The sequence below is a fragment of the Calidris pugnax genome, unplaced genomic scaffold (genome assembly GCF_001431845.1).
Source record: "Calidris pugnax isolate Ruff unplaced genomic scaffold, ASM143184v1 scaffold18, whole genome shotgun sequence".
In the NCBI taxonomy this organism is placed as follows: Eukaryota; Metazoa; Chordata; class Aves; order Charadriiformes; family Scolopacidae; genus Calidris; species Calidris pugnax.
Genome location: NW_015090812.1, coordinates 19102787 through 19126047, shown reverse-complemented (window position 1 = coordinate 19126047; position 23261 = coordinate 19102787). Strand labels below are relative to the sequence as shown.

Sequence of the window (23261 nt, the reverse complement as noted above, 5' to 3'; positions counted from 1 at the left end):
CCGCCTTGAACAAACCTTTGACAATTTGTATCCCCAGGGAACAACTTCAGGGTTGAGGACAGGAGGATAAAGACATGAAAAAAATGTAAATGTTTATAATGGCTAATCAGCTCCTTTACAGTGTGCAGGTTTTAGTAGAAGCATAAATCTACTTACAGTCTCTGTGGAGCTGATGTGTGGATTTGAGACTACAAACTTTAATACCACTCAGAACTTAATCTTGATTTGATGGCATTTTTATAGTATATAAGGTATGTCACTATGCTACAGTCAATTTTCTCTTTATTTTATTTTCTATTCTTATGCTTTCAGGGCAAGCACAGCATGTTACACACTAAATGCTCTCTGTGCACTCTCTAATGGTGACGCTGCTTTTGTTCCTCTATTTGTTATCTTTTAATCTAAAATGAAAATAATTCAAGCTGTAGCCTTTTTGTAAGGCTCTATATTGAAAAGGTGAATAAAGATCTCCTAGAAAACATGTTCTGAACTTAGATGACAGTGTATCACTCTAAATGCTTATGCATGAGGATGTGTAGAGGGGGAACAATGATGAGAAAGAGTCATATCGAGATGGAAAGTCATACTGAGTCAGAACATCAGAAATGATAGAGGATAGAGATCTGAACAGAAATGACTCAAAAGGCTCTTTGAAGATAAATAGAGGAAAAGATGGACAAAGGAAACTACTGGATATTTGGGGAAGTTACAGAAAATGATTTCATATAATCAGCTGGATAATTATGTGTTCTCTATCCTTTCCATAGGGCAGTCTAGAGGCAAATTTCTGGAGCCAAAGTTTCTGGAAAGTACAAATGAAAAATGAAGGCAATCTCATATGAAGAAGTCCCTTACAGGCTGAAATTACTGAAGTCAAATTAACCTCCTCGGCTGGAGAAGTTATAATGTAAGTCCTATAGTAGATGACTGAAGGAATTATTGAACCAATAACAAGTTACACTTTGTTAAAGTTGAGCCAGGCATAAAGAAGCAACAATTTCATGAAGGAAAAATGCAATAGTGGTGCCAGAATATTATAGATCACCAAATGTATCCTCTATGATGGGAATGATCACAAAAACTGACTGCTTAGTTTCAATATGTTACAAGTGGTTTTGCTTATTTTTTGGAAGTGATTATATTTAAACCTAGGAATGATCAGTGTTTTTGGACTGTCCACAGGCAGTCAATTCAGAGCAGTAGGAATCATATTTGAGACAATAATGAAATGAATGAGATAAAACAATGAAAATTTTTCTGCTCGCTCACGTGTAAAGCTACACCGATTTCCCTGGGACACCACGTATGTGTGAGACACTGTTTGCAAACATCAGGCCTCAATGGCAGTATCCCTCTAACTGCAGCTGGTTATGGGAAGAGACAGCGAGGTGAAGGCTGACACAGTAATTCTGGTTATGCCTTTCACCAAAACTATTGTCACCAAATTATTTGGGCCAAATAAAGCTACAATCCTTCATTCCATCTCCGGATCACGCCCGCATATATAAATTGAAAAGATATGGCAAATTAATCAATGCTAATTATGATTTTTAGCCCACTAGACATATTTAAGACCAGATAATTGCAGGTCTTTAAACATCAGTGAAATTGGTTTGTCCCAGTGAAAGCAGACAGATTCTGGGATTTGCTGGAAGATACTTATAAAGTGAATGATTTCATGATTCCCAAGTGTGTCGACCATTGAAATTAATGGAAAAGCAAAAAAACTGGGGGAGAGGTGCCTTAATATATAGACAGAACATTTCAATAATATCCATGTAACAAAAATGTAATGCCACGAGGCACAAAGTTAAAACAGAAGCTAGCATCTGGGGCTGCATACAGAACAAGAAAGGAGTGCAAAGTTTTAATGAAGTGAATGTGACAGAAGTAACACAGCTTCATGTCTACTAATCAGGTACACAGAGAAATTATGCAGCTGAATCAGAGACAGAAACTGTAGTCAAGCAATCTATAATTTTGCTGTAATTTTTTTGCAGAGCAGGAAATTTTAAAAAGCACCAAAAGCTTGAAGGACTGCAAAATATTCAAACACTCAATGACTATCAGGCAACAAAGGTTAACCTGGTGTGGAAAAGATATGGAAGACTACTATTTTATTCAGTGAAGAGCTTAATGATTTCTTAGTAGTGTAGTGCCTATATTTAGGACATTTTATGGTAATGAAGTCCTTGAACTAATGAGTAACAGATGTATTGTAACAGTACAACTTAATGGCTTATACCTTCAGATTCTTTGTTTAAATCTACAACCTGTTATCAGTTATTGAATTATCACTGTTTTATCACATTGAGCTTGTTTAAAATAAGATGTGTAGTCTGGTTTATATCTTGACTGATGCATGTCCAAAACCTGCTACTATAAACAATATAAATTGCTCTCCTGGCTATCTGTGTAGGGACCCTAAAGACTAAATGATCAGGGAGGATAAAACACCAGTTAGAAATACCATGAAAGAAAAGTTATCTGTTTGGGATCACACAGATTTGCTCTGTTGTGGTCTTTCCTCTAATAAAGGGATTTTTTCAATGCTGTCAATATAAAAAACTTCAATCAACTAGAGAAACAGGAAAAAAATAAACTCCTCCAACAAATCCCAAAATCAAGCCTCACAAACTAAGACCAAAATGCCAGGACAGTAATGTATGTTATACTGGGTCTCAGATAAAGTACTTGGGTGAGTTCTTCCTGTGCCTCTTATGGGGAACTTACCCACATCCCTCTGGGAAAAGCAGCAGGAGCTATACTTATTAATAATTGTATAGGAAATTGTATCCTTTGAAGGAGGGAAAATAACTAGCTACTAACTGCACTTTGGAATCTGACAAAGTCTTCCAAAGCCCGCTGTTGACCTAGTATCTTTATACAGAAAACTGAACGTGACTAAAAAGACACTTATGCTTTCACCTTTGTTACAAAAAAACCTGTCAAAACTCATTCAGACTTTTAACTAGAAAAAAAGTCTTGAAACTGGGACAGAAAATAAAAACCAAAATGAATACTTGAAAATGTACACAATGAAGGATAGAACCAACCTTCCAGCATTGATAATATTGAGATCAGATCCTGAGCAAATATCTTCCACAACATATGAATTCTCTGAGCAGGATACATTTAAGGATGTATAGTTAGGCTTGCAAACAGTCAGGAAATATGGTGCCTGATATCCTGTTGATAGCTGTATAATATCAGTAACAAGAGCAGTAGAACAAAGACCAAACACATGGACACCTAAGAAAGAAATCAGTAGAGCTTGTTAACTCTATTATATGCATAAATTAGATTAATTAATGATGAAAAAATACATTCAACAGCATTCCAGTGGCTTGTGTCATTGGACTTGACATTGGTTGTATTTAACTGAAGAATAAGATGTATTTTTTTCATGAAGACTTATTGCAAAGTTTAATTCTTTAATGAAAAAAATTAAGATTATCGATGCTTTTTTTTCTTCCTGTTAATGCTTAACATTTCATTTTGATGGCTTGGTGTCCTCCAACATCTTTTCATAAAAGTAAACTACCTTGGAGCTGCTTCAACTGGAAAGCAGTTTTCTGAACTGACTAAAGGGCAGGCAACTATTTGAGGAGGGCATACGTGCTCATCCAGTCCTTAAACTTGCCCACTGGGATACAGGCTTTTAATAACATGGACAGCTGTCCATTAAATCACTGCTCTGAGGACCTCTTCTCTTTTTACCAATGGGGACTCATCAGCCAGCAATTAGGTTGGTTACCTTCACACCTCTGATATTTCTGAGGTCTGTCTGAGGTCTGACTCAGTCCTTGCCACAATTCCAAATATTTAAGTCTTTTTAGTAACTGATCAATGTTTCTGTCCGTTTAATAATGCCAAATTCACAAGGCAGTTGAAGTAAATGCAATTATTTCACTGAGCATTTTCAACTGTTTGTCCCCTAAAGATTTACCTCAAATTCCTTACTTGTATCCACATAAATAAATTTATTTTTCATCTTAAAATTGAAAGAATGCTAAAGTCAGCAACATATGAAAGAAACTGCAAATCCAGCGTATGAATCAAGAATGAGATTCATGCATCTATAAGCTTATCTTTTTTGGTGATAGAATGGGATGCCATACAGGAGAAGATGAGAGCATGGGGTTTATATACAGTCCTCCTTGCTGATGTTGTAGTCTACTGTCCCCTCTGCTCACTTCCTCACTGCTGCTCTTAAGAGGATGCTTTACTGGTCATAGACTGTATAACCTCTGCTGTCATCACCTCCCTGCTTGCCAGACTACAGAAACCTAGTGCATAGTCCTCCTACCAGGTTTGGAGTCTGCTGTCCTGCAGGTTGTCTTTGCCTAAGCTGGCTTTTCTAATGAAAGAATTCTGGCACAGAGAGAACTTTTCCTTTAGCCACTCATTGGTAGTAGAAATTAACGGTAAGAAAGGGGAACAAAGTCCAGTTGCCTTTTCAAGTTCAGTTTCCATAAATGACAATTAAAACAAAGTAAAATAAAATGATTCAACGTGTTTCTCTCTATCATTAGGTTGCTAGATTCTAGCCCTTTCTCAACAGGTAGATAAACACATCCCAGAAAAAGAATGTCAAATCTACTGACAGTTTCTGACAAGTTTTTACTGTCATGCTGAATACTGTGTCAGGTGGGTTGAATCCTTATTATGCACTGAAGACAGGCAGGGGAAACTACATACTGAAACCATTAAAAGAAAGCCAGCTCAAGGTGGGCAGAGAATGAAAAACAAATTATTCTTTTAGAAACACTGACAATAGTACAGGAGAGGAAAGGAAAATGGAGAGTGTAGATGCTGCATTACTGAGTATGGGCCTACTCTGTCCCTCCATTTGACAGTTTCTTCTTGCATTTTCTGGCAGAAGAACTGTGCGAGTGACAGCCCTGCACTGTTCTGAAAGGCTGTTTCAGAGAAGGAAATCTGCATGGTGGAAACTGAACGTATATGGAAAGCTCTTCTTTGTGACTAACATTTGAAACCCACCAACAAATCTGACAGCTCTTCTAAGGAAAGAATTGAAGTTGCATCCTCCTGCATTAATATTGGCTTCTGTTCCAATCCCATTTCTTCTTTTGGACAGGCAGCAGTAGAGAATTCCTTCTCCTATCATTATCTGCAATGACAAAGGAGCTGTTAAATTAAATGTAGCAGTTACTTGGAAGACACTGATTGAATTTAAAGGGCTGAAATAGAACTGTACCACAACCATTGTCATCCACTGATGTGTACTCTCCTTTAAAACATTGGTATCACTATGCAAACATTCAGTAATGCAACTTAGCCTGAGTGAGGGCAGGCAAGAAGGTGGCACTTGCATTAAATGCAAGTGGCATAGAGTATACAGTGCTCAGTGGAATCGAGGTTTTGATCCACAGCTGAAAGTTGATGCTTCTACAATAAAAAAGTACTAATTAGAAAATCTTGCCTCTAAAATAATCTAGAGCCACTGCAATATCTCAGTGCTCCTGAGGTAGTTTTAGCACTCAGTCTTGGCCTCAAGCCTAGCAATCCCTAACAGCTTCTAATTACGTGGCAGCCTGCTCTTCTGTGTTTGTTTAATTTGGCTAGGGTTTTAACCAGATCCATAGCGGTAGAAAAAGTTCTGTCCTTATGGTCCCTCTGAACATACCAAACAAAACAGATTATGACTGAAGCCCTAGACAAGAGTTTATAATAAAAATGAAGAGAAGAATATGCATGAAAAATGGTGCTACTTGCTGGAAAATCCTGATCCGTGTATACATTTGCAGTCTCAGGTTTGATTGTTTTCCTTGTTAAATAGTGCAACAACTTAGAAATCTGCACAAGGCTTGTACAGACTTCAGAATAAGGGCTGGGTTGAAATATTGAAATTAATGAGGCAGTTCTCGCCACTAAGAGGTGATTCACCTCATCTATCCACAGATGTATTGAAAACTAATATATGCAATTCACAAAGCTTACAATGCAACGAGATGCTAAAGCATTTGAATTATGCTGAATCTGCTGCAATTAGCATTGAAGTGTGTGCATGCTAAGACTCCTCACCCTAGGAGAGGGGAGATACGATGAACAAGCTTAGTCTAAGTCTTTTTTTAGCCAAGGGTTTAATAAATTGAAATTTTCTTTCTTTGACAGAAAAACTGAAGTAGTGATGGTTATCTCATTACTTGGAAAAGGCAGTGGTAAGTGTTATTTAAGGAATGTTAATTAGATGAAAACTATGGTCACTATTATCTGTCTCCATTTGATCAATTTGCAGCTGAAACCTCATGGAGAAACCAGTAATATTTCAAACTTAGAAAACAGTGAAACTCCTTTTTAGCCAAGCTCTAAGGAATGTCTGGCACAGGGAAATACACCAGAGAGCTGGATTAGCTCATGTGATAGAGGAGAAATATGGGAAACAGCAAGGCCTATATCAAGGAAAATTCAGAGGCTGGTATTTCCAAGGAAACAAACTCCCACAGCAGAGGAGGCAGTAGGACTGAAACTGCCAGCAGTGAATTTCTCTCCTTGCAGATTGATTTCCCAGATCAATGTAATCTAATTTCCCAGTGATCTCTGTTAGAAAGCACATTGTTACCTTTAAGTAGGTTTTTAGTCAGTGGCTGATAAGGGTTTGAACCTACACTGACATGATAAAATGACTGGTCCTAACATTTTTGAATTAATAGCTAGAGGGAAAATATGTCAGAAGATCAGATTCAGGGTTCTTTGAAGCGAACAGAAGTCATATTGCAATTCAGGTATATCTATATTCCAGACATAAAATATTCACATTAGGAATTTCATACAAGTCCAGTTGCTCCACACTGAAGTCTCCTGTGGTTTATGAATACCCACAGAAAATTTCATATATGCCACAAGCTATAAGACATATGTCAATAATACTGATAGTAATTTTCTGTAGCGCTTCAGGGCTACAGAACAGACCCTGTTAAAAGCAGTTGCTGCTCACTAATAATGAGCAAAATACCCAAAGAAAAAAACAACAAACAAAAAGCCCCAAATTGACACAAGATCCTCCTGTGATAATGGCTTGGGAAAATATATTATGAAGTGATAGATTTGTTGCAAAAAAAAAAAATTACTATAAAGTGAATAGATTTAATATAGTCTCTGTTCTTGGGAAAAACTGAGTATATCAACAAAAAGAATATAGAAAAAATTTAAGTCTGGTTGTAATATTTATATAAGGTTTTAAGGCGGGATTGAGAGTGGAATTTGCTTGTCTTCCCTCCTGTATTATGTAGAAGAAAGACGTTTGGGAAGCTTCCTGTTGGCTTCATTTAGAGCTGTTCATGTTCAGAGGCCCAGCATTTGTAAGCAATGTGGATTTTTTTTTTTTCTCCCCCCCCCCCCTTTTTTTTTTTTTTTTTTTTTCTTATTTACACTCTTTGGTAGTATTTAAAGTGTGTCTTAATTACAGCTGTATTTTGAGTCTTGATGACCTTCTGTCTCCTAAGTACCTGAAGACAGAGGCTAACATATGCTATATTATTGGAGATCCTCAATTACTCACATAGCTCACGCTTTCTGTATTTTACAGACTATAAAGTGCGTAATTCATTGAAATGCTAATGAAAATGAAATTATAAAATGCTAAACTCCACAAGATGACAATGGGACACTTATAATCTTTTTTGCACTGAGCTTCATTGGCCTATTTTCCAAATAAAATGGGAAGAATTGGACAAAAAAAACCCTCTAGTTTTTTACTTCAGGAGTGGTACTGAATAATAAAGAGCCAATGCTCTACACCATCTTCAGTGCCTTTTATTAAAGGAGGTTGTGTATTTTGCACTATCAGAGCCCATTTTCCAACTAATGCAAGCATCACATTCATGCTCACACTAACACAAATGAACTATACCTTCCTAAGGCTTGCGGCTTTTAAACAGATGCACTTTGAAGCTTCAGGATTTACTTTCTTTACCAATCTTATGTTTGGTAGGCATGCTCAAGTGTGGGTTTGAGTTCCTTACACGGAATGGTTTTGATTAGTTCTCTGTACTGCTGGTAGGAGAATGTTTTAAGCAAGAATAATATTTTCTGTTGCAAAATTTCATGCAATGCTGAAATTATTCAGGTGTAATCAAAGCCCATAGTAAACACACTATAATGAAATGGGTATCTTTCATCTCAGTTGAAGGTATTTGATATTACCTAGGCTTGACATAACCTCCGAAGTAAAAATCGGCTTTAACCCCTCCACTGTGGCCCAAGTGAGCCTATATAATTCCTTCTATGGTTGTTTCAGGAATTTTATCGGAAATACTGTCTAAACTTAAGAAACCCAGCCAAACTGCAATAGCAACAACTTTAGTTTTTATCACAGTATTCAGTGTTTGCTTCAAGCATCTATACCAGGAGTGCTGAGAGTCCTAGCTCAAAGTTCCTAAATGAGTACAATTTTCAGCCTGATGGTTGTGAAAAATCCTTCAAAAATGGTTTCTAAAGCAAATAAGACCAAATACAGTAAGGAGAGTTTACTTAAAAAACAACAACAACAAAAAAAAAACAAACAAAAAAACCCCAAACCAAACTAGAAATAAACAAAAAAACATCCTGGAAAGCAAAAAGAGAAGAGCGCTTGATGATTTTTAAATTGGCACCACATTTTATACATTTTGCAGTTGCAAATTGGCTAGTATTATGAAAGGAATGAACTGGTTGAATTCAAGGGAATTCAGAGCTGGCAGCTGAGATACATTTGCAGCTGGCCTTAGAGAAGTACCTAACCAAGATGCACAGTTTTTGCTGTCAGGGGAGAGAAGAGACCCTTTCAGAAGGGTGACACAGCTTTTTAGGTGTATGGAATCACCCACTCAAGGTGAATTTCTTGCTCCAAATTTGCCAAACAGGAGTGGTGTGAGAATAAGGCTCCTGTCTAAGCTGCCTAAAATCAGACAAAATTAATTCCCTCTAGTATGTATATATGAAAAGGTAAAGTCTTCAGATTTCATTTTAATTTGACACAGGAATTCCAGCAGGGATAACACTCACCTTCATCAAACAATTTGATTATTTTTTTTCTGTAAAATAGTGTCCTGATTTCAGCTGGGAAGGAGTTAATTTTTTTCTAGTGATTGCTGTGAAAGTGATGTCAATAATACCTATTGTTTTCAGTTGTTGCTAAATGATGTTAACACTACTCAAGGACTTTTCTTTCAGCTTCCCATAGAAGCATAGACAGAAAAATAGAATGGCCAATTTACTATTCCATACCATAGACGTCATGCTCATATATGCTGGGGGGTTACCTGGGGTGCAGGACCCCACAATCACTGCTCTGGACAGTGCCAATTCATTAGGCAGTGAAAGTGACCATGTCATTATTATTGTTATTTTTCCTTTTCTGTTATTTTTTTTTATTAAACTATCTTTAACTCAACCCATGAGAGTTTTTTTTGTCCCTTTCCGCTTCTTTTTTTCCTTCTTCTCCCCACCCTTCAGGGGGAGAAAAAAAGGGATATGGTGAGCAAGCAGCTGCATGGTTCTAGTTGGGGTTAAACCATGACAAATAGTGACCAAACTGCTCTCGTTCTGACAGGATATTTCTGTTCTGCTGAAATCATCTTCTCCCTTTGGGTGAATGATTAAACCAGCCTCCTTTGCTCTTAATGACTAACTCACAATTTAGAGGAGTCCCAGTGCTACTTGGGAAAGTAATTGATTTCAGTGACACAGTTGATGTATACCTTCTCACTGAATAAAGCTCGTTCTAACAAAAGCGGGATGTTCAGGACTGTAAATGAAGGCTTTCATTTCCAACATAATCCTGAATTTTTGGTGTATCTCAGAGTAGGGAGATGTCCTGTCTGTAAGAGTTCAAATATTTGTACAGCATTAACAGAATGATTCAAGCTATTGTCACCCGACTGCAGATGCTGTTTCTTAACATTAATGCCCACAATCAGGATAGTGCAAGTAGATAGAGTGTTACAGAGAATGTTTTAAGGAGTGTGTCTCTTTCTGTTATAGAAGATTAAAAGATGAATTTGAAATTCTAAGGTGATTAGCCTGGATGACACTGCAGCCTAACTGAAAGCGAACAAGTTATTTTCTTTATGCTAACTGAAACTCTGTTCAAAATTTTTAATAAGTGACAGTTGGCACCTCAGACTTACCGTAATTGATGGTCCAGCAAAAACCAGACTAAGCAACATCAAGAAGGGAACAGACTCTTGTGTAGGATCAATATATGGCATACTCAGACTCTTGTCATAGCAATTAAATCCAGAGTGAACTGGCTTGAAGACATCAGTAAGTTCAAGAAAATAGAGGCTAACAACAGAAGATGCCAATATGGGCAACTAGAAGAGAAGAAAGCAAAAAATTAGTATTTGGAAAGGGAATAGCAATGCTTTTGCAAAGACAACTTAGTCTGTTAATAAATCTCTGTGATGTTTGCTATTTACATTTCACTGCTCCTTGTCATATCCATCTTACCATCTTTAAATAATTAATTCTCTAGAGATATGATACTATTCAGTTGATACCAAATAACCCTGCTGCCTACCAAGCTAGTCAAAACACCCAATCCAATCTTCAGCCCACATAATTTAGCCTTTTCATCTATGAATGATTAATAGACAAACTTTGATTTTGTAGTTTTTTTTTTTTTAAAAGGAAGCACTTTGGCAAGACTCAGTCAGTTTAGAACATTGATGACTATGGTTCACAATTCTTTTATCCACTAGCTATTTAGGGATTTTCCCCTTCGCAATTACTTCCAGTAATTTATTAAGAGCGAAGTTGGCCCGTCGGGGGATAAATTCACCCCAGCTTGCCACTAGCTCCTGAAAGCACAAATTCAATCAGTAAGCCTCTGTGGAAGGTAGTTGTTTCAGAGAAGGAAGAGCAATAAGGCATATTGAAGCCATTGGCTTGCAAGTGAACAGAGAGGGCAGCCTTGCCCCCAGGGTGGCATTGGGACATTCAGAGTTGACCAGCAGCATGCGATTATTCTCTGTATCCTCATAGTAAATGCTCAGAAACATTTTTTGTTTGTTATTTCCTAGAGTTCTCACTGAACAAGGCAACATGAGAACAACTGCCTGCTCTTCCACCGAGATACAACAACTCCTTCCCTGTGTCTCTACTGCGATGAAGGTACTTAAGGGTTATATGACGTGAACTGCTTATCTCCTTCCTTTTCTTTTTTCTTTGTAAGAACTTTTTCTCACTGTTAGCTGCAGCTGGAAAGTAGAAGCTTGCTACTGCTAAATAGATTCACTTAGATCAAATCATAAAAGTCATCAAAAATCATATAATACAACCTGATAAGGGTTTTTTACTCAAGAGATGATACAACCTGGTAAGCACCTCACATTATGAGAAACAGGGATTGTTTTAACATAATTTCAAAAATAGACTATATTTTTCTTGCAATGTTCAGTACACGTTTACAAAAATAATAGTTTGATTAACATGAGTGTCATACATCCCATTCAACAATGGAATAAAATAGCAGAGGTAAAACTGGATAAACATGTATATTGGAAAAGTTATTAATATAGCCTACTATATATGGCAGAGAGACAAAGGTTTTTTGCACTAACTGGTCATTTTCAGATTTTTAAATATCGGGCTTTTAAAATGCAGACTTTTTGTGCATGAAATGCAATTCTGTGTGGTCAAAGAAAGACGGGCCTAGCTAAATTTCACTGAAACTTTATTTTAATAGAGCTTAGGGCTTTTTTGAAAAGAACAGCTTATCTTTGATGTGCTGAAGGACAGATTTGAAGAGAGTGAGTTGTCTTTTCAAAGTGTTCTAAGCAAAATCTGCAGAAGGTGGAAAATAGAAGAATTTTGTCTGTTTGGTTGTGTGAGTTCAAGATGATGCATTGTAATGTCACATAGTACAAAGACTGTGATTGCGTAGAAAGGGAGGGAACGTGCACTGGCATTCCTAAGTGCTATGAGCATTACAAAAATAACACTAGGCATCTAGTAGGTTTGCTTCAGCAAGTAGTGTGTATATATACACGTATAACCCAAACATAGATGTACATCTGCACTCACATACTATATTACACATTATATATTATGTATAGCATATAATGTACACAATATATAATACATATTCTGTGAATACATAACTATTATATGATATCTGACATAATATATATGGAATAATTATATACAATGTAATTAAATTGAGTTCTGCTTCCTGCCCATCACAGGAAGAAGTCCAATTCTTTAGCTGGATGCATTATATAATACTACTCACTTCCTGCTGGGTGCAGTCCCTGATTGACTATAATGCAAGCACACATGTTTAGTCAACATGGGCTAGACTGTTTCTAGCCATTATAGTGATGTGCAGGGGTTAAAGAGCACTTCCTAAAGTCTTCATTCTCTTGGAATTAAGACTGTGGGACTGGGTGCCCTTCTCTCCACACCTGCCAGCAGAGACTCTGGAGCTGTTGGGGACCAGGGGCCTCCTGACCGGAAGGCTGACACAGTGCACACTGCCCTGGTGTGTGAGGAGCTTGCAGCAAGTCTCTGCTGCTCTTACTTGCACACTGAAATTCTGCACAGCACTTGAACTCACACATATTGCAACTTCACTTCTGCACAGCATTTAACTCTTGAAATATTTGCAATGTCTCTTATTATTAACTACTTGAAAGTCACACCTAATGACTTAGCCAGTGTCTAGGTCCCATGGATCAAAGCATCTTATAACAAGACACAAACCTATAACAATTAGCTAAATGGACAAAATAGGCAAACTGCCCTTCTTTTCAGAAATTATGCCCTTTTATCTGAATATTCCCAAAGGTTCATTTCCTAGAATGGAAACACAGAGCAGGCAGACTCATGGAACACCTTGCATTCAGAGTTTCATCTTCATTGTGTATTATTCCATTTCTCTAATGTCAACCAAAGGCAGGCCTCTCGTTGAACAACAGGCTCTGCATTATCCACAAGACCACCTCTACTTTTATCATGGTATTCCTAGGGAGGCAACTGTTTTAAATGGCAATATTGAACTATCAAAAATAGGTGATACATAAATGATATTTTATTGGGAGACACTAAAATAAAAGATGTCGATAACTTCTTTTTAAAAAACTACCATATGTAAGCTATAATTTTATTGTTAATTACAAAATCAAGGAATCATAAGAATTGCATTTTACTGTCTTATGACTTCACTGCAGGGCTCCCATATTATTTCTGACTATAATTACCCATTCTGCTAAGAGAAAAGAAATAATTCTAAACTCTATGAATCTCCAACATGACTGCTTATAATACTAATGAATAGGTTTATAGTCAATTTGCCATATACAGTATGTCAGGTCCCACAGGACATTTTTCTTCCTATCTTTTTAAAAATACAAATATAAAATGCGTCTTCTAAAAGTCTAGCGTTTCTAAAAAAAAAGCAAACGTTTCTAAAAGCTTCTAAACAGTATAACTGGCTATTTAATATATGAATATTTATGGAGTGTTCTGCTTAAGGCACCAGTAGTTCTGTAATTACAGACTTCAGCTCCCAACACCTTGAAAATGTCAAATATAATTAGATGGTAGAGTGTGTATTGTTTTAATTACAAAATGGAATAGGAATTTTCCTGTTCCTAATTAGAATGATAAAACCCCCAACCTCAGTTCACATCTCTCGACTAATAAGTCTTTATAGTCTTACCTCCTGGGTTGGCTTATGGAGAGAGATCCCTCTTTAGCTTGTAACTTAGACCTGTAAATGTAGAGTTTGACCCATGTGGTCAAACTCTGGCTTAGAGTCTTAAAGTTAGGACCAAAATCAGCATAGCTGCTGAAAAGATTTGATTTGGGGTTTATTTTTTTTAATAGATTTTAAAATTTTTCCTCCTTTTGTTTTCTTAAACTGTTAGAAGTTAAGAGCCTTTATTAAGCCATAGGACTTGGGCATTAATAATAATTAATATTAATAATATTTTAAAAGATTTTGCTGTATTGAGCTAGGAATTCTCCAAGCATGATACAAGATGATCTCTGTTGACAAAAGCTCAACAAGGACATAAATACCTAGAGGTTTTGTAAGGAGAAAAATAAAAGGTTAAAACCTCATGTTTCTTATATAGTTCAGGACAAACCAAAAGAGCATTCAGTAGCACAATAACTTCTCTGAACTGATGGGATGTGTAACAAATGTTCCTCCTGGATGAGAGCCACAAGACATATATCACATAATCAGAGAACTGAAAGATGAGATGGCTGTGAGAGGAGTTCAGTGGTGGGAGATAACAGCTCTTGTGTTGTGATTGCTCCCGGGGCTGTTTTAGGGCGCTTCTGGTTTTCTTAAGATTATCCAGGACCCACAGTGCCAGCACAATTTATTACTGGTCGTATGACACAGCCTAAGCATGGAAGCCATGGTGGTGCTGCCCAAACCCCACAAGTTGGCTTCCCCTTAGCCACCAGGCCCAAACTTGCTGGGGCACCCCCATGTAGATGGAAACACTTCTATTAAATTTCCCCATGATCTGTTTTGCATGGCTTCAAGTGCACAAAAAGAGGAACCTGTAGAGCTGTAGCCCACTAAATACAGTATTGCCATTGCTACTAACAAGCCACAGATTTTGTACTGAGCTTGCAAGGACTCAGGACTGGGGCTTGTCAAACATGCTTTGTCTGTATTTGTCTTGACCTGTCTGGAACTTTGTTTTTATCTGGTTTAATTTTAACAGCAGTTTTTCTAATGACGTTAGAAATTAGGCTTTGCCTGGTTTGTTTCCCTTTCACATATCTCTGTATGGTACAACCCTGCATGATTTTTATATCTATATCTTCTAGTAACAAGTAGTTATTCTGTATAAAACGAGTTATCACTAATGTCACATATCCCAAATCCTTTGTCAGGACGAGTATGATGTTGATGGTGATTCTTCCTCTCTCTAGGAACAACTTGGGTTCATTATTATGATTGCTAATGCGCTTTTACATCTTGCTCTTTCTCTTTTGGTCTGTCTTTTAACATTACGTTCCAATATACTGTATTTAGCATGGTTTACATGTGTTGGATGCTTTTTCTTTGTACTATTTGTTACCCCTAAAGTCGGTTTTGCCACCTGCAGTTCTGCATTTCTTTATCTGACCATTAGGTAAGTTGTTTATAGCCTTGAGGTCTCCAGTGCCACCATTTGCCCCATCTCTTACCCTACACCTGTACCTCCGCCACACTGCACCCTCTGTAATGCAGGAATAGAAGTCTGGTATGATGGCAGAGGTCTTGCAAACGAGGCAGTGGAAGGCCAAGCCTTAGCAGGAAAATCTTACTGGAGCAGATGGAACCCTAAATAGCACAAGGTTGTCCTTTGGATAGGTCAGCATCTGGGGTGCTGACTTTTGTCTCCAGACTTCCACCACGCATACACCTTGTTGTTCTGAAGGAAACACTAAAGTGCCTGCTCTTGAGTTAAAATGTAGGACTTTGAACTTTACTTTTCCACAGGGTCTCTGCAGAGCCCTAAATTTCTAATTCAAGGCTCTCCCTCCCCTCGGAAAATTTCCAAATAATCAAAGCTTCACTAAAATAACATTCTCTCTGCAAGCGTTACAGGCAAGCCAGTAGCAATCGGATATTATTGATGGTTTCTTAAATGACACCATGGAGATAGTGAGGCTCAAACCAAAAGAAAAGCAACAAATAAGCATGTACCTATTACCTCCCCCCCAGTTTCTCTCTTACCTTGAAAGACTATGCAAGTGGATACATACATAATTCAAAACTCTCAGGGAATAAGTAGCTTCTATAAATTCCCATTCTATAAAATTGTACACTGGTAGTTACATATCTAACTCTTGTATTTGCCAGCACTTAACTAAGCAAAGAGTCCATATTTATCTTCAGGAGAACAACATTTTAAAATCCATGGCCTTTATGAGTGTGTCACATACTTAAAGGCATGAACAAGTTGCCCAGAGAAGTTGTGGATGCTCCATCCTTGGGAGCGTTCAAGGCCAGGTTAGGTGCAACCTGGTCTAGTGGGAGGTCTCCCTGCCCATGGCAGAAGGGTTGGAACTCAATGATCTTTAAGGTCCTTTCCAACCTAAACCATTCTATGAACCTGCTTTGTAGGTTGCAATTATGTGACCTCTCTGCTTTGCTAAAATGCACTGTAGGTATTTCTCCTTATTGTGAACACATATCCAGAGCCTGTGGTGGTGTTGTACTGGGCTGTGTTGGCAGCTACCAGCAGACACTCTTTAAATATAGGCTATATTTCAGTCAGGCTAAGTCAGGGGAAAATGAAATGCCTCTCTTCTAATCATAGTTAAATATTTAAGTCACTGCTTGGTGTGCTGGCCAGAATGCCTTGAGTGATTTTCCTTGAGACTGGATGCAAATAAAAAGGCTGTGGAATTGATTAGGTTTACCTGTGTGTATAAAAACATAGGCAGAAAAGAGAGAAGCAGTATGTAGGTAGCTTCCTGAGGAAATTAAGGTATGATTAGCCAGATGCAGAAAAAAGATAATATGACTAGACCACCTGTGAAAAAGGGTTAAGGGATGCCCAATATGCTATTTGGATCTTTTGTGTTTTGTAAATAATTTTTAGACTTGGATGGCCAAGAAATTCTCAGATCTTTAGGTTGTTCTGCAACCCTTGCATGGCAAGCTAGAACTTCCTGAGCATGGTAGCTGCATCTTGGTGTTTCTCTTGTTTTCTGGGAATCAGGGAATCTTCATAAGCACTCAAGGATTGCCTCAGAAAGATAGCTAATGGATGGCATCAGTTTTTCCCCATGAGAAAAATTCCAGCCAAGGGCTTGGGAGAAAGATGGTCTATTTAATAACTGTGCTGTGTTAGCGCTGCAAGGCTGTAACATTGTAGAAGATTCTATTAAAATGTATCATAAATGTTAGTCTTTGTGCCAAAGAATTTGTGGTCTAAATGACAAGGCACAACAGATGGATGAGACAAAAAAAAAAGGGCTGTGGTGGGTTGGAGGAGACAAGGTATTCCTATTCTTAGCCAACTACTAACAGCGACTGCAGCTTTCAACCGCCTTGGATGTTGTCCTGTTGTGCTTTGCTGTGAGATTCACAAAAGACAGGAGGAGAGAATGGAAGGAGGACAGTTCTCTTTTATCCTGACAGAAATGAATACTGAGGTCATGACTGTGACTGAATACCTTCCAAAAATAGGTTAGGAAGAAGAAATGGTATCAGCCCAAATTTTGTCATTTTCTCTAGTTTTTGAGAACCCCCGGGCTCCTCACCATGGCTCCTGCTTACCTGTGCCTGTGCTGTACCTTCAGCCTCAGTGAGACTGCTGTGCAGAGCTGGGATTAAGACCAAGCACAAGCTCAAATGCACTGCAAACTGGACTGTCATGAGGAATTTTGAGGAGATGGTACTAAGCACAGGATGGCTATAGAGTAGGGGACTTACTTGACCTAGATTTTTTTTTTTATGTTCTAAACTTAATTCTTACATGCTTCAGGTTTATAAGAGAAGGCATTCAGGCTTTTCAGAAGCCTAAAATTTGCATCTGTATAAAGTATTTTTGCTTTTCTCTCTAAACTCAAGTTTATGCTGCTTCTTGTCCCTGTTTTGGATGCAGGTCTGTCCCAAAGCTCTACAGAAACGGTCTTTTCTTTAAAGGAGTTTTACCTCACCGTTGTCTAAGTTTTGTGGAAACTAATTGCAGAGACGTAATATGATGGTCTTTCTCCTTCTATATATAACACTCTTGGATTTAATTTCAACTCACAGTTTAATTTCAAATCCCAGGTGTCACTGAAATCTATTATCATTACCATTTTTGAAAATTAAATTATCCTTATTTCCAGCATTTATTTTAGAGTTGAATTGAATTGTTCAGTGACTGCCAATTAGAGTCTAGCTTTAGAAATACAACAGATATCTTCGTGCAGCTCCTCAAACCTCTTGATCTTTTGCCAAATCTTAATAAAAAACCTCTTAGTATGTGTAAGACCAAAAATAGAGGTGATACATCAGTGATAAAATTCCTATTTACTTCAGAAATCTCAAAGTCATGCTGAATGTATGATAATCCTAGATTTTTTTTTTTTTTAATAAATGTAAGTGAAGCAGCAATTACAAAAGGAAAAACAAAATAAAATAATTTATTAACAAAAATATTCTCAGACAGGAATAATCTAAAAATACTTTAAAAATATTTCCATTTATTTAAGTATATGTGCTTAAAGAGAAAGTAAATCCTTAGGCAGAAATTCTACAACAAAAAAACCCCACCATTAATGCATTTCTTTCCAGTGTGACTTCAAACTTAATTGATGATTCATTATATTAATTATTATTAGAGCTAATTAGGAATATTGATTAAATCAATGATTAGTTAGAATCAGCCAATAACTACAAACAGCAAGACTTAGGATATTGCACGTACTGTTGATGATGAAACTTCTTTTATGTTCCTGCTGCAAGGTTATGGTAAATCAAGAACAGCAACACTTCAGAAGAAGGTGGTTGGTTTTGGGTAAGAGTGTTACCAAACTTCAGCGAGAAGTTTCCTTGAAAACCTCACCTCTTGGAGACAAAGCTGCCAGTCCCTGCACAATATTGCAATTCATTCTACTGTCTAACACACACTGGTTTCCATACATACAAAAAATTTCTGTGGGCACTGGGTCTTCTCCAGTGGCTTACTCCCATGCTGTTTTGCCACTTCTGAACTCTCTTCCTACAAATTGAACTTGTAAGTGATAACATCATCAGTCAAAATTCAACGTTTGTAACAGCTCAGTTCCTGTGTACGTAAGGTTCCACAATAGGCTGTTCTTTATTAATTTTGGCTGCAGAGTAACAGATTTTTAACAATTATAGAAGGAAATCCCAGAGAGGGGTATAAATTCTTTCTACTTCTGGAAGACCTAATCATTTGGAAAAATGAGTCTGCTTTAATTTCTAACATTTTCAGGCCTCCTTTTACTACTGAGATATTAAGTCAGGAGAATGGTGTAGGACTGAAAAGGGAGCAGGGCCTTGTTTCACTATGAAATACTCAAACTCTTCACTTGCCAAGCAAGTAGCAAAACACAGAGAGAGATCTAACATGTGGCATTTGCATTTTTGCATTTTTTTTTCCCTGGACAGCCTCGACACAGGCCTGACACTTCCCTTTCCCACCCCCCTTTTTCTGCTCATCTGCTAAGAGCAAGTAGTATGCAGACTGCACAGCTCTTCCAGAAGCACAGAACTGATGTAGAGGATGTAACACTGATGACCTGGCCAAGGAATTACATAGCTGCTTTGAATGCGTAGCAGCCTCCTCAGACCTCAGCTAGCCTCTTAATATTTTGGGGATGCTGGTCTCTAATGCACTGTTATAAACAACATCTATCCTCTGTGAGTCACCACACGACGAGGTCAGCTCAATGAGCAGACTGTTAAGTGTATTTCTCCTTCTTCCTCTCCCCTCACACATGGCTGACTCTTTTGAGAGAAAAAGCAATGTATTTGGAAAGTATTATGCTACTTCCACAGTACGGGGATAATTTCATCTTCTACAATTGGGGTTTTTTGTTGGTTCACCCCCCAAGGCTAATTTAAGCATAACAAAAAACCTATCTAGAGACAAATGTGACCACACAGTGCCTGCAAGACACAGCAGTGTAGTTTAACTCTTACACTAGGTTCAAACATCTTGTTCTTAGGCAGAAAGATTTAGCCCTATAGCCTGCTCTCCCTCTGCACTCCCTTGGCTTTTTGTGTCTCTTGCAGTCACACCTGTACATGACTTGCAGGTAACAAAGTGCATAATTTTAAGTGTGGTGGGCCATGTATGGCTGAATAGCTGAAAAAAAAATTCCAGATGTGACTAAGAAGTGGCACTGAGCTACCAAGTGATGGGTACAAACATTTGATTTTTCACACCTAGCTCTGTCAGCATATCTTAAAACCAAATACAAATAAAGCATCTGGTGCTGACACACAGTGAACATTCTCTACATGCACTTATTTCAATGGAAACTGATGACCTCCTGTGTTCTGCAGCCCGGAGTCCTACTATGATAACAGATCTTTGTGCTTTCTGCTGGTGAGAATTCCAGCTCCTTTGGGAACAAGAGAAGTAAGTGGTCTTCCAGTTTCCAAACAGTTCTCGCATGATTACCTCCTGGCAGTGCTCTGGAAAAAGAAGCTACCTGTATCTGTATGCACATATCAGAAACAAGAGTCTAGAAGAGAACTTAAGGAAAAAATTTAACTGTACAAGGAACATTGTCTGAAACATCTCCAATTTTAGTCTCTGGAAGTTAAGCAACCAACAGATGAAGACTGTGCCAAAGGAACACAGTTTAGCTGGTGAATAAGTGCATCAAGTCACTCAGATTGACAACACCTTGGCATTTTGCATTCCTACATCTAGGGCACAGGATGAAGTAATAGTGCCACTGAAGTCAAAGTCAAAATTCATAGCAACTTCAGAATTCAAACCAGGAATTTTTGAAGTGTGATAGCATGGGGAAAAACAGTCTTTTTCCTTCATCAAGAAGAAATGTTATCTGTCTGTCCTGCCCCTAGAGTGTGACCAGTCTGCCAGGAACAGAAACTACGTAACCCTGGAAGTCTTCCAGATTCATATTCATATTTCTTCTGTAAGTGAATATACTTACGATATACTCTGAATATGCTGAAAAGAAAGTCAGTTAACAAAAAGCAAAACTTATTCCAGGAATAATAATTTTCACTATCTCCCAGAGGCATGTAGACTTTTTACCATGAAAATTAATTCCCACTAGACCAGAGGGACTATGAATTTTCATGGCAAGTTTTGTCTTTCTCAGCTATGCAAATGAAGCTCTGATAACCCAGTCAACAGAGCCCTAAGATACCACAAGCATAATTAGGACTGAAACAGGCCAAACTGCCTGGCAGCACTAATCACCATGTGCTTCAGGTGAGCATGATGCACAAGGCAACCTAAAACTATTCAACTCTCAGGAGCCTCAGATCAGGGGCTTTCCTAAGCAGAAGTTATTACCAGTGTTTTAAAATAACCTATAACATTCTTATGAGACATATGATAAACCATCCTTTTATTTCATTTTAAGAAACTTGAAAATATGTAATTGAAAATGTGTTAAGATTCTTAGTTCATAATGGTTGGTTGTTTGCCTTTGATGTTTTTAGAGAGTGACCCGTCCACATTTTTCAGCAGCTCCATCTCTTAATTTTATTTCCTTTCCATTTCTGTGTCTTCCAAAGCTCTAGACTGATTCTCCTTTTGCTTTTCCTAGGTAAATGAAGAATAGCTCTAGTGATGACAATGATCTTAAGAGGGGCTTATTAGTTTTATGTTTTAACTCTTTTGTTGGTAAAATCTGCCAACTGGAATTATTCTTAAATTAGTCTGAAATCAAAATCAGGCCTAGACTATTTCTTTTGAGGTTAAACATCAGTTGGCCTGCATATATATTCTATGTAGTCGTATTTTATCCAATCCTGAAAGTTGCTGCTTCTAAACACATTTGTTTACAGGAGTTAAGTGTCTTTCATAACACATTCTTAACGATCTTAATAGCAGAAAACCCTCAGTCAGAACTGTATATGTTTGCTGCTGTTTCTAAAGATAGGTCCTTCTGAAGCAGAGAATCTGTCTTTGTTCTGCATACCTGAATTATATTAGTTATTACAGATATTTTTTCATTCTTTAACTGTATAATATATATTTCATTGGTATAACATGAATGAAACCCTTTCCTACTGCTTTGGAATTTTTACTTTTCTCCTTGACCCAACATCCGTTTTTCCACCTCTTTCCTTTTGTCTGATGTTTGAGGGAAAAGACAGCACTGTTTTGTAATGAATTTTCAAAACAGTTTGCTTTTCCTTTGGCCCACACCTCCTAGGTCCTGATGCAAGGTGGATGACAGCAAATCTCAGTTTTCTTCTTTGAAAATGCAAACTTAATGTGCTAGGTTTTTTTATTGCAATTCAGGGTAGGGACAGACTGCTAAGAATGGGACAGGGAAAACTAAAGTGAATGAGTGGCAGAAGAAAAAGAAACCTAAAAGAATTGACAGGAGAGGGGAGGGGTTGAAAGCCTGTTTCCCATCAACCATTCAACCACAGTTCACAAAATTAAAAGCTTTAAAAATCAGAGCACCTTAATTAAATTGGGTAAGTTTTGTTTTTAAGCAGTTGGCTGCTGTTGGATTGCATTAGGAACTTACTTCCTCCTTACAAAGGAATCCCATAATGGGCAGTAATGCTTGTCAACCGCACTGGGTGACTCCTTTATCCCTTACACATGCAAAATTCTCATTGCAATTAAATTATCTTTGATTAAATCCCTTCTTATGAGGAACAACTCAAATCTTTGGCTCTCCTTGAGCCAATCACAGCAGAAGAGTCTAAGCCATCATTTCCTTTTTCTGATGCTGCTGAAGCGGTGGCATCTGCCTGTGCTACAAAGCTCTAGAAAGGCATTCTCGTTAGTCTGATTAGAATTAGCGCACATGTTGGTAAATGCAGGGTGGGTCTACACAAGCAGCACAAGGTAAGTGTTTCTTTCTAAGTATCATATGAGTTGTTGTCACCCTTTCACTCAAGTGATTTGAGTACTCAACTAAAGCACAGGAAATGGTTTCAAACCCTCCTGCTGTGTAATGGGAGAGCACTAATAACTCAAACAGTTTCCTCATCAATGTTTAGGCTCAGGTGTATCATAGTCAGTTTTTTCTCGTGATGTTGCTTTTACTTGTATGGAATACCTACACGTTCATCAGTTCAAGAGGGGCCTTAAGTCTGAAGTTAAATAATTTTAACTCGTTTCTGGGGAAGACAGGCTCGTGCAGGCTCTAGACTCTGCTCCTGTGATTGAATAACATAGAAATCCTAAAAGTTCATTAGAAGACCATTCTCTTAAGCAAGGACTCTGACTCCCTCTCAGAGCAGCTGGGTGTTGAAGAAATCTCCACCTCTTTTTAGAGGTAGCTATAAGTGACTTGCTGAAGGTCTTAGGAGTCCACACCAGAGTGGGGAACCGGCCTGCTTCCTGTGGGACCTGTACGGAGAGCTCAGTCTTAAGTTCTTCATTGCTTGCAGAATCCTTTGCTTTATTCCTTTAACAGCTACAGGGAGCTTCTGGGGGAACTAGAAGTATACAATTAATATTATATAAGACACCTTTTTTGTGCAGCATGCACACCTTTTGTGCTGCTGTTCTGTATTTCATCATAGCTTGCTGCAGGCCGAAGCACAGCCCACCAAACAGCACAGTTCTGTTCTGTCCGGCAGGGTCTCTACATCATCTCCTGCATGAGAG

The 23261-nt window shown here is 37.9% G+C and overlaps 2 protein-coding genes across 2 annotated transcripts in view; one reads left to right on the top strand and one right to left on the bottom strand.

The window, feature by feature from the left end:
• The window catches only part of PLPPR5 (phospholipid phosphatase related 5), a 180262-nt gene that overhangs the window by 3159 nt on the left and 153842 nt on the right, over positions 1-23261 (top strand). Inside the window, exons 3-5 of the mRNA XM_014939134.1 lie at positions 768-907; positions 6139-6185; positions 11028-11118. Of these exons, the coding sequence (XP_014794620.1) occupies positions 11050-11118 (69 nt within the window). The 5' untranslated portion in view covers positions 768-907; positions 6139-6185; positions 11028-11049. The remainder of the gene's footprint in view (positions 1-767; positions 908-6138; positions 6186-11027; positions 11119-23261) is intronic.
• The window catches only part of PLPPR4 (phospholipid phosphatase related 4), a 34919-nt gene that overhangs the window by 10079 nt on the left and 1579 nt on the right, over positions 1-23261 (bottom strand). Inside the window, exons 2-4 of the mRNA XM_014939132.1 lie at positions 10134-10319; positions 5005-5134; positions 3057-3252 (exon numbers count right to left, since the gene is read on the bottom strand). Coding sequence (XP_014794618.1) covers positions 3057-3252; positions 5005-5134; positions 10134-10319 — 512 coding nt within the window. The remainder of the gene's footprint in view (positions 1-3056; positions 3253-5004; positions 5135-10133; positions 10320-23261) is intronic.